This window comes from Aquarana catesbeiana, linkage group LG10 (assembly GCF_042186555.1).
Source record: "Aquarana catesbeiana isolate 2022-GZ linkage group LG10, ASM4218655v1, whole genome shotgun sequence".
In the NCBI taxonomy this organism is placed as follows: Eukaryota; Metazoa; Chordata; class Amphibia; order Anura; family Ranidae; genus Aquarana; species Aquarana catesbeiana.
Window position 1 is genome coordinate 163,022,235 of NC_133333.1, and position 12,503 is coordinate 163,034,737.

Consider the following 12,503-nt stretch of genomic DNA (forward strand, 5'->3'; position numbering starts at 1 on the left):
GATTTACCTAACAGCATGTTTTTAGAGTGTGGGAGGAAACCGGAGTACCTGGAGGAAACCCACGCAGGCACAGGGAGAACACTCCAGGCAGATGGTGTCGCAGGCGGGATTCAAACCAGCAACCCTCCAGTTGTTCAGGAACTACAATTCCCATCATGCCTAGTCATGTCTGTGAATGTCAGAGTTTCACAATGCCTCAAGGGATGTGTAGTTCCGCAACAGCTGGAGAGCCGTAGTTTGAAGTTTCCTGATCACTCTAACATGTCTTGAAAAAACGTGGTTTCTCATGTGCCTTGTATAATGCCCAAGAAATATTGTGAGGAAAATACAAGTGGGTCATGGCACATCTACATTCCAAATTTAGCACTCAAGATGGTCATGCACTATGCAATCTGATTGGCCAATCTCTGTACAACTTGATATTTTGGCAAAATAGGTAATAGGAAGACGCATTAACAGGCTCTTGCACTGAATCTAATTTTTTTAAGATCTAACTGATTGCTGTGTATGGTCACCTTTAAAGATCAAGATCTGAAAATATTAATTTATTGGGTTTAGAAATACTTCGCTGTTCTTTGTAATGTATTGAAAGATTTGAGTAAAAATAGTTAAAAAACACATTTCAAAGATATATTAGAAGTAATAGGAATGAGATTAGCATCAAAAGGGTTAATTAACTGAGAACACTTACTAATTGCCTAACAAGACACATCAATGAGATGAAATTGACCAAATGTATTGGGCGTGTGCTATTATCAATGAGAAAACCGCAGTTACCCTAGCACCAGTTGTAGTTTACATATTTGTTATTGTTTTGCGCTTCAAAGTGTGCTGGTTCACACGTTCAGTTAATGACTTTTCCAGCACACCAATTAAGGTATGAACTGGCACAACGCATTCTTCTTAGTAAATCAGCCCCACTGTCTTCCTAGTTGAAGGACTGCCACATGCCACCCGGTATTCTTTTCTCATGTTCTCAAAGTTCTACGAAGTGGACGTTTCAGCCTCATCTGATTCCAGCTTCAGGCATAGGTCCTTCAGGCTCTTTGAGCTGCAGTCAGTCCTCCCCAATTTTCTGTTGTGTCTTTGGCCTGTGAGCGTTTATTTTTTGTATTACCCACCCTTCGGTTAGATTGCTTTTGGGCATCCTGACAAAAAAAGTCCTGTGTCCTACAGTGGACGAGATAAAGAATAGTATTTTTGTATTCAACATAAAATCCTATTCTTGGAGTCTATTGAGGGACACAGGACACAACACTCTGTGTTTATGTTCATGCTCTCAGTACTACTTTGCTACAAAACTGAGGTATGTTGGTATTGGGTTTGGTAACCCTGTGCTGGATAACAGTTTTTTTTGGTTGCCAGTGTCCATTGTTCATGTAGAGGACAGTATAACCCAAATAGTCCAAGAGGTTTCTATTAAAGGCCATTGAAATAAAACTAAATTTCAAAAAAGCAAAAATATTTTGTGCAGATAGTTGTGAGTCTTATCCTTTGAAGCTTTTTAAATCTCTTCGGCCCCTTTCACACGAGGTGGATTCCATTTCTACGGAGCCCGTCTTGGTCCGCCGGCTTAGCGGGAGATCTGTCCGTTGATCTCCGCTGAGCCGGCGGATGACAGGTCCCTCTCTGCTCACTGAGCGGGGAGGGGCTTGTCAGGCGCCGCTGCCGCCTATGGAGGGATCGGATGAAAACGGACAGCATGTCCGTTTTCATCAGATCTCACCCGATCCGCCAGCGACGGACCTGGACATAGGGCCATCCGTCTGCTTTTAGCGGATCAGACGGGGTTGGATGTCAGCGAACATGTTTCCGCTGACATCCGACGATCCATAGACTAACATGGAGCGCCCGTTCAGGTCCGCCGTCAAAACTGACAGGCGGACCTGAACAGTCCGATCGTGTGAAAGGGGCCTTAGACTCTTGTGAGACCTCTCTCATAGACCACCACATGAATGTTCCAATCATTTTGCATTAGAAAGTGATAGAATAATACTCTACGTTTAACAGAAATGAAAACTAGCAAGATTTTGTGGCAAGGAAGCACAGAGCTAAGAACTCCTTTCCAGATATCTTCCCTCTACAGTCACAGAGAGTTATAAGATACTATTATCTGCTAATTTTTGAATTATCAAACAAGGGTGTTCTAACTCTTGAATTTGAATGGTTAGGCTCACTGTTAGGTTTATGATAAAAATGCAACTTACGCACAATCTCCCGAATTGTAACTGGCTGTCCCAGGATGGCTGGTTCACTTTTACCGGCAATATTCACAGCACGCACGCGAAAGAAAAGTTTTTCTCCTGTTGGTAGACCCTTTGCTGTGTATCCACATCTTTCTACCAGCTCCAAGTTGGTCTGAACCCATTCATCAGCTAAAAGATATTAAAGTGGTGTACAATAGAAGAAATAAAACATAGATAAAATTTAAAACTAAAGCTAGATTTTCATAAAATAACCTGTTATGGCATCTTAATTTTATAAAATGTTCTTCTAGAACGTAAAGTAAGAATATTCTGGCACAAGAGGTATTTCCAGAAATATACAGATAACAATATAGTCCCTTGGGGACTTATGCCGCGTACACACGGTCGGACTTTTCGACCGGACTGGTCCGACGGACGCCGACGGACCAAATCCGGCGGACAATCCGAACGTGTGTGGGCTCCACCGGACCTTTAGCGGACTTTTCCAGTCGCAAATCTGATGGACTTTAGATTTTAGAACTTGCTTCAAATCTTTACGTCGTAACTCCGCCGGACCCAGAAATCCGCTCGTCTGTATGCCAGTCCGACGGACAAAAAACCGACGCTAGGGCAGCTATTGGCTACATCAACTTCCTTATTTTAGTCTGGTGTACGTCATCACGTACGAATCTGTCAGACTTTTGTGTGATCTTATGTAGTTAAGTCCGTTCATTAGAAAGTCCGCCGCAAGTCCGCCAAAAGTCAACATGACCCTCAATACATTGACATTAGGTGATATGCAAATGAAGTACACCCATAAAGGCCTGCGTATATTAGATCAATACACGTGTATTAATACAACACATGTTTCTATTACTCATCCAGGCTTCCTATGGAGGGAGGGGAGAAGGAAAAGGCGCACATGTTATGTAGCGCACAAAGTGAATATCCAACAACCAGATCTATATCGTCATATATACAGTGGGGCAAAAAAGTATTTAGTCAGCCACCAATTGTGCAAGTTCTCCCACTTAAAAAGATGAGAGAGGCCTGTAATTGTCATCAAAGGTATACCTCAACTATGAGAGACAAAATGTGGAAACAAATCCAGACAATCACATTGTCTGATTTTTGAAAGAATTTATTTGCAAATTTTGGTGGAAAATAAGTATTTGGTCAATATCAAAAGTTCATCTCAATACTTTGTTATATATCCTTTGTTGGCAATGACAGAGGTCAAACGTTTTCTATAAGTCTTCACAAGGTTGTCACACACTGTTGCTGGTATGTTGGCCCATTCCTCCATGCAGATCTCCTCTAGGGCAGTGATGTTTTGGGGCTGTCGATGGGCAACATGGACTGTCAACTCCCTCAAAAGGTTTTCTATGGGGTTGAGATCTGGAGACTAGCTAGGCCACTCCAGGACCTTGAAATGCTTCTTATGAAGCCACTCCTTCGTTGCCTGGGCGGTGTGTTTGGGATCTTTGTCTAGCTGAAAGACCCAGCCACGTTTCATCTTCAATGCCCTTGCTGATGAGAGGAGGTTTGCACTCAAAATCTCACGATACATGGCCCCATTCATTCTTTCATGTACACGGATCAGTTGTCCTGTTCCCTCTGCAGAGAAACAGCCCCAAAGCATGATGTTGCCACCCCCATGCTTCACAGTAGGTATGGTGTTCTTTGGTTGCAACTCAGCATTCTCTCTCCTCCAAACACGACATGTTGTGTTTCTACCAAACAGTTCTACTTTAGTTTCATCTGACCATATGACATTCTCCCAATCTTCTTCTGGATCATCCAATTGCTCTCTAGCAAACCCTTAGACAGGCCCGGACATGTACTGGCTTAAGCATGGGGGCAATGTCTGGCACTGCAGGATCTGAGTCCCTGGCGGTGTCGTGTGTTACTGATGGTAGCCTTTGTTATGTTGGTCCCAGCTCTCTGCAGGTCATTCACTAGGTCCCCCCGTGTGGTTCTGGGATTTTTGCTCACCGTTCTTGTGATCATTTTGACCCCACGGGGTGAGATCTTGCGTGGAGCCCCAGATTGAGGGAGATTATCAGTGGGCTTGTATGTCTTCCATTTTCTAATTATTGCTCCCACAGTTGATTTCTTCACACCAAGCTGCTTGCCTATTGCAGATTCAGTCTTCCCAGCTTGGTGCAAGTCTACAATTTTGTTTCTGGTGTCCTTCGACAGCTCTTTGGTCTTCACCATAGTGGAGTTTGGAGTGTGACTGTTTGAGGTTGTGGACAGGTGTCTTTTATACTGATAACAAGTTGAAACAGGTGCCATTAATACAGGTAATGAGTGGAGGACAGAGGAGCCTCTTAAAGAAGAAGATACAGGTCTGTGAGAGCCAGAAATCTTGCTTGTTTGTAGGTGACCAAATACTTATTTTCCACCATAATTTGCAAATAAATTCTTTAAAAAATCAGACAATGTGATTGTCTGGATTTGTTTCCACATTTTGTCTCTCATAATTGAGGTATACCTATGATGACAATTACAGGCCTCTCTCATCTTTTTAAGTGGGAGAACTTGCACAATTGGTGGCTGACTAAATACGTTTTTGCCCCACTGTATACTGTAACTAAAGATTCCTACATCTTAAGATACATAAGGCTAGATAGTCCTTACCATTTACACATATATACTGAAGCGTCGACATGTCCTAGTCCCAATCAATACACAGGTGCATATAGTGCACTCTACTGGGTGATGATAAGATGTGTGTCGGCGTGTAAGCCACCACCACCATCTTAAATTAGCACGATCCCACCAGAAGTGATGGGTCCGGCTTGACCCCTGACATCACTTTCGGTACGGGGGCAACTGGAGGTGCGCATGCATCGCTCCATCCTACTAGTTTGTATGTAGGTATCTTATTATATTGAAGTATAATTGGCTTTTTTGTCTTTTGATAAGAGCCATGTAGTAGTTAACTGAATATCGGTTAATATTAGCATCTTTAACTCCATAGACCATCGGTGTTGAATAATCCCTTGGTAATTAACATGATCTGATACCTCCACTGACCAACCCCGGTGGACCTAATTCCCATCGGGTAGCTGCTGCGGGCGGTCATTATATGTCGGTTATCTTTGGACAAGCGATATCACCAATGTTCAGTAAAGCATCCAATACTTTAAGTTTCGTAAGCACATATATGTAATGTTATATTGTTATGTATTATAGTATTTTATTACTATCTAAAAAGGCTTACAATTGATTGATTGTTACTAGACTAATGATATGTTCTATGTAACCTAGATGAAAATGTAGATGCATGCGGTGCCTTGAAGAAGCAAGAATCTGCAAAACATGTCGGCCCCTCTGCATATCCAAGCATCTTGTTTCATCGTGTAAATACTAATTCATGGTCAAAATGTTATGATGACTATGGGATTTTTATTTGATATTATGTAATAAAATTTAATATTTTCTTAAATCACATTGTGTGCGTGCTTACCTGGTAACAGACATACATATCTCCAATTAAAGTCCCATCATCCTTGGGAGAGCATTGCCTCTCTCTTATTTCCTTGTTTTATTAGAGTATACCTAGAGTGTGCCATGCAAACACCAAATTTAATAATTTTCTGTGGGTCTTTGTTTCTTTGCAATGAAGTTTACCTTACTATGTGTTAAGATATTGCCAATATGTGCGCTTCTGCACCTCTCTTTTTAAGTCTATGAAACAAATAAACCTTTACTCTTTAAAAAAAGATTCTATGACTTAATCTGATTTTATGCACATGCACAAACATTAGATCATATACCATTTACTTACATCCTTCTTTGCAGTACTCAATCAAATAACCATCTATTCCTCCAGCTCCAATGCGGTCTGGTGGTCTCCATTTCAGTGTGCAAGTGGTATCTGTGACATCCTCAACTTTCAAATGCAGAGGCTCACTGGTAGGAGCTGAAAGTAAATTTATAGCATGATCATTCAACAGTATTTACAAAACTTTAATAGTGACCCTGAATAATGTCACCTTTGGATTCCTTTAATGTATAAAAATGTATTAGCTTGGAAGTCCTGAAAGAGTGACATCTTCAAAAAGGTAGAGCCAAAGCTACTAGGGAATCCTAACACTGGAGTAGCAAAGAAATGGAATGTTTAAAAGTGTGTGATTCATTCCATTGGTGCCCACCCAAACTGATTTGGGTGAAGTTGGCAGTGTATCATACATAGATCTGATTATTTTAGCAGTTTTTCATGTTAACCAGGAAACTTTCATATTACCAAGTGCAAATGTTCCCTAATCTTACTTTGAAGCATTAAAATAATATACCGTACTGTGAAAAAGTATTTGCCCCTTCCTGATTTTTTTTTTTTGCATATTTCTCACACCTAAATGACTCAGATCATCAAAAAATTTTATTACACAAAGATAACCCGAGTAAATCCAAGATGCAGTTTTTAAATTATTATTTACTTTTATTAGGGAAAAAAACTGTTCAAACCTGCCTGGCCTTATGTGAAAAAGTAATTGCCCCCTCCCATGCTGAATCATGAATGAACTGTGATTAACCACATTTTTTTAGAAAGCTGAGTTAAATTTCATTTGCCACACCCAGGCCTGATTACTGCTGGACCTGTTGAATCAAGAAATCACATAAATAGAAGCTGTCTGACAAAGTGAAGCATGCTAACAGATCACAAAAAGCCACACGCCATGCCACAATCTAAAAAAATTCAAGAACAGATTAGAAAATAAGTAATGTACATGTATCGGTCTAGGAAGGATTTCAAAGCCATTTCTAAGGCTTTGGAACTCCAGTGAACAACGGGGAGACCCATTATCCACAAATGGAGATTACTTGGAACAGTGGCGAACCTTCCCAGGAGTGGCCAACCTACAAAAATTACTCCAAGTGCATGATGACGTCATCTAGGAGGTCATAAAAGAACCCAGAGCAACATCTAAAGAACTGCAGGCCTCACTTGCCTCAGGTAAGATCAGTGTTCATGATTCAACAATAAGTAAGAGACTGGGCAAAAATGGCATCCGTGGGAGAGTTCCGAGGCCTAAGCCACTGCTTTCCAAAAAGAACACAAAGGCTCATCTCACATTTACCAAAAAACATCTTGATTATCCCCAATACTTTTAGGCAAATATTCTGTGGACTGATGAGACAAAAAAATTAACTTTTTGGAAGGTGTGCATCCTGTTATATCTGGCATAAAACTAAAACAGCATTTCATAACAAGAACATTATACCAACAGTCAGACATGGTGGTAGTAGCATTATGGTCTGGGGCTGCTTTGCAGCTTCAGGACCTGGAGGACTTGCCATAATTGACAGATCCATGAATTCTGAGCTCTACCAGAAAACCCTAAAGGAGAATGTCCGGCTATCAGTTTGTGACCTCAAGCTCAAGTGCACTGGGGTTATGCAGCAGGACAATGATCCGAAACACAAAAGCAAGTCTACCTCCAAATGGTTCAAACAAAGCAAAATTTAGGTTTTGGAGTGGCCTAGTCAAAGCCCGGACTTAAACCCAATTGAGATGCTGTATCATGACCTTACACAGGCTGTTCTTGCTGGAAAACCCTCCAATATGGATGGATTAAAACAATTCTGCAAAGAAGAGTGGGCCAAAATTGCTTCACGGCAATGTGAAAGACTCATTGCCAGTCATCACAAATGCTTGATTGCAGTTGCGAGGGTGCCACAACCAGTTATTAGGTTTGGGGGGCAATTACTTTTTCATATAAAGCCAGGCAGGTTTGGACAGCTTTTTTGCCTTAATAAATGAAACCATCAATGAAAAACTGCATTTTGTATTTACTTGGGTTATCTTTGTGTAATAATAAAATTTGTTTTATGATCTGAGTCAATTAAGTGTGACAAATATGCAAAAAAAAAAAAAATCAGAAAAGGGGCAAATACTTTTTCACAGCATTGTATGTTTCTATCATGTACTATTTACATTTAAACTGGTTAAGATTAGGGATGGGCTGTCTGTTCGAGTCGCCGTTTGCTTGTACGCCAAACTTTGAACATTATGGGCCGTTCGCGCCAAATTCGAGCGGCGCGTCACGGCCCATAATGCATTGCGTCATCACAGTGCAATGCTGGCTGATGATTGGCCAAGCATGCACTATGACCCGCATGCTTTGGTCAATCACAGTGCCGTCAGCGAAGAGAGCAGGGTGCCTGTGGCCAATTATGGCTCAGGGGGTTAAGTACACGCTCCACACTATATAAGGCTGCCCGCACGTCGGCCTCGTATAGTGTGTTGGTGGCATTTGTTCAGAGAGAGACAGAGAGAGTGTCATTTCATTTAGTTTGAGCAGGCAGGCAATTCCTGGTGTTCTGTTGCTAATATACTTCTGGCAGGTGAGACAGTTAGATAGCTGCAGTGTATTTAGTATATATATGCATTACGGTTTTGTATATATATATATATATATATATATATATATATATATACAGTGGGGACGGAAAGTATTCAGACATTCAGACCCACAGCATACAAAAAAAAATTAAAAAAAAAAAAAAACAATGCTGTGAGAAAGTATTTGGCCCTTTTCTGATTTTTTTTTTTTTTTGCATATTTGTCACACTTAAATGACTCAGATCATAAAACAAATTTTATTATTACACAAAGATAACCTGAGTAAATACAAAATGCAGTTTTTAAATGATGGTTTCATTTATTAAGGCAAAAAAGCTGTCCAAACCTGCCTGGCTTTATATGAAAAAGTAATTGCCCCCTAAACCTAATAACTGGTTTTGCCACCCTCGCAACTGCAATCAAGCAATTGCGATGACTGGCAATGAGTCTTTCACATTGCCGTGAAGCAATATGGGGTGCTGTGTGTACATTAATGAAGGAAAAAAATGAACTTAAATGATTTTAGCAAATGGCTGCAATATAACAAAGAGTGAAAAATTTAAGGGGGTCTGAATACTTTCCGTCCCCACTGTATAATATATGCGTGCGTGTTCAAAGACACTTTCAGCCAGGCAGGTGACTCAGTGAGCTGCAGTTCATTTAATATATATATATATATATATATATATATATATATATATATATATATATATATATATATATATAAAGGCTTGTAATATATATAGTCTAGCCAAGCCTATACCTGACTAGGCCATTGCCTGAATGCATGTTCAAAGACACTTTCAGCCAGGCAAGTTACTCACTGAGCTGCAGTTCATAAAATATATATCCACTGCATTGTATTCCAGCCAAGCCTATACCTGACTGTAGGCCATTTCTTAAGTGCGTGTTCAAAGACACTTTCAGCCAGGCAGGTGACTCACTGAGCTGCAGTTCATTTAATAAAGATATATACAGGCTTGTATATATATATATGGTCAAGCCAAGCCTATACCTGACTAGGCCATTGCCTGAGTGCGTGTTCAAAGACACTTTCAGCCAGGCGACTCACTGAGCTGCAGTTCATTTGATATATATATATATATATATATATATATATATATATATATAAATATATATATATATATATGTTTGTAAATATATATAATATATAGCCTAACCAAGCCTATACCTGACTGTAGGCCATTGCCTGAGTGCGTGTTCAAAGACACTTTCAGCCAGGCAGGTGACTCACTGAGCTGTAGTTCATAAAATATATATCCACTGCATTGTCGTCCAGCCAAGCCTATACCTTACTGTAGGCCATTCCTGGTGTACTGTTTTTAGTAAACTTCAGGCGTTGTTTTGCTAATCTAATTGTACAGTATGTCTGGAAGGCCACCAAGGAGAGGCAGGTGCTCACAGACCACTAAAAGAGGGCAAGCAGGCTCTGTGTCTACAGCAAACAGTGCTGGTCGTGGACATGGTGCATCCTCAGCATGTGGCCGTGGGGCACGCTTGTCCTTTTTTCCAGCAGTTGAGTCACAACATGCAGAAGAGTTGGTAGAGTGGATGACCAAGCCGTCCTCATCCTCCTCCTCCTCTCTCACCCAGGCTCAGAGTACTTTGGCTGCTAATGCAGCTGCCAAAGCGGCCTCTTCCATCGGCTCAATGTCATCAGTCACTTCTTCCCTAGCCCCACCATCATGCCCTGAGGAGTCCCCCAAACTGTTCAACCACAGTGTTGGGTACATGCTGCAGGAGGATGCGCAGCGTTTTAAAGGCTCCAATGATGGTACCCAGATTGAGGAAAGCAGTAACGTGAGCCCAGAGAGAGGGGGTGCCCAAGAAGAACAACAAACTGGCAGTCATGTTCCCCAGCTGCAGCATACTGCCAGGTTTGCTCCAGTGAAGGGGAGGGAGGGGATGATGAGGTCACTGACTCTATGTGGGTGCCTGATAGGAGAGAGGAGGCACATCAGAGGAGGAGGAGGCACATCTTCAACGAGGCAGGATGCCCTCCAGGGGCTAGCTTAAGGGCAGCCAACCGACTGCATCTCACCGCAGAGCTCTGCATGTGTAGGGCGCTGCTGACTCCACGCGTTTTTCCAAAAGTTCTTTGGTGTGGGCCTTTTTTGAGACTTGTGCAGAAGATCGCACCGTTGCTGTTTGCAACATATGTCTGAAGCTTATCAAGCGTGGCCAAAACAGCAGCCACTTGGGCACCACATACTTGACCCGACATATGTCGAACTCCCATGCAGTCCGTTGGCAAGCGTACTTAAAAGACCCACACCAAAGAACAAGGCGGACCTCTCCTTGCTCCTCATCAGCTGGGATCTCCAACCCCACTATACCTTCAGTTCTCTTAGAAACCTGCAGAGAGAGGAATGAAGGTGTAGAATTAGGTGTGCCAAGTACTTGCGGGCAATCTGCTATCGCTACACCAAAGTCCGATTGAAGGCAAATTTCCCCACCCCAGTTGCTAAACCGGCGAAAGAAATTCTGTCCCAGCCATCCACATGCTCAGTTGCTGAATGCTAGTTTGGCTAAATTGCTAGCACTCCAACTGCTGCCTTCTCAGCTAGTAGACTCTGCCTACTTTCGAGAATTTGTGCAATGTGTGGTACCTCTGTGGCAGGTTCCCAAACGCCAATTTTTTTCTTGTAAGGCAATTCCAGCTCTCTACCGACATGTGGAAGGCAATGTCTTGGCCTCGTTGGACAGGGTGGTCAGCGGTAAGGTACATATTACTGCTGACTCTTGGCCTAGCAGGCATTGACAGGGACGTTACCTTTCTTTCACGGCGCACTGGGTAACCCTGCTGGCAGCTGGGTAGGATGCAGGACAGGGTGAAGTATTGTTGGAGCTTGTTCCGCCACCACGCCTCCAAAATGCTGGTAGTGGTGATTCTGGCACACCTCTCTCCTCCACCCCCTCCTTTTCTTCTTTCTCTATGGCCTCTTTCCGTGCAGATTTGTCCACAGAACCAGCAGTGCTCCATAGGCATTCTAGAGGCTACGCAAGCACTCAGGCAAAAAGATGCCATGCGGTGCTTGAGTTGGTCTGCTTAGGGGACAGGAGCCATACTGGGGCAGAGATTCTGTCAGCTCTGCAGGGGCAGGCTCAGAGGTGGTTGACGCAATGCCAGCTTCATCCAGGGATGGTGGTTTGCGACAATGGCAAATAAAAGGAGGGGTTTTGGTGCTGGGTTGGTCTAAGGGGTAGGGTGAACCCACATCCCAAGTTGAACTAGCTAAATGGAAATTGATCCTCTTGCGGGACTTTAAAGGGAACACCTACCCTTAGGTCATAAAGAGTATAGAGGATATAGAGATTGTATGATAAAGTGTTTATTAATAGTATAGATCTTTAAATGGATCTGTGGTACATGGGGTAAATATGCAGCATACGTGATACATACAAAAAGATAGCAATACAAAATGCAAACAATTCACAATCATAGAACTCCAATACACATGGAACACATATGCGGGGAGTACCTGACGCGTTTCGAGATATACTCTTCCTCAGGGGTATCAGATTGGAATCAGCAAGCAAAGGGTATGTCATAAAGTATTGCTTGGAGGGCATGTGTCTAATGCTGCATCCGTATTAAAAAAGGGGGGAAAATAAGGGGGTCTGAGAGGGACGTAACGCCACTGAACGTAAAGGTGTGTCCTGGTCCTAGTCCACAACCCGCAGGGCTTGTGTGCCCACCACGGCGCGGCCGCCAGGAAAAAGTTCCCCAACAGAGGGCGTCAGAAAGGCCACCAGTGGTAGGAATGGTCCTGGGAGGCTCCAGTCTGAGTCAGCCCATCAGTGGTTTATTGGCGAGAGGCTGGGAGAGGTATAAACAGTAGTGCGTCTGGGCCTGAGTCCTGGGTGGCCGAGTATGGTACCCCAGCTGAGTGACCCCCAGGATCGGGGGGTCCCTGGTGCTGCAGGCAGGGGGGTAACGT

General features: G+C 42.7%; 1 protein-coding gene across 3 annotated transcripts in view; it reads right to left on the reverse strand.

Moving 5' to 3' along the window:
• LOC141110994 (myosin-binding protein C, fast-type-like) overlaps nt 1–12,503 on the reverse strand; it is a 264,542-nt gene that overhangs the window by 48,314 nt on the left and 203,725 nt on the right. For all 3 annotated transcript variants that reach the window (XM_073602875.1, XM_073602876.1, XM_073602878.1), the window contains 2 exons: nt 5,983–6,117; nt 2,208–2,375 (listed from right to left, as the gene is read on the reverse strand). In XM_073602875.1, the coding sequence (XP_073458976.1) occupies nt 2,208–2,375; nt 5,983–6,117 (303 nt within the window). The remainder of the gene's footprint in view (nt 1–2,207; nt 2,376–5,982; nt 6,118–12,503) is intronic.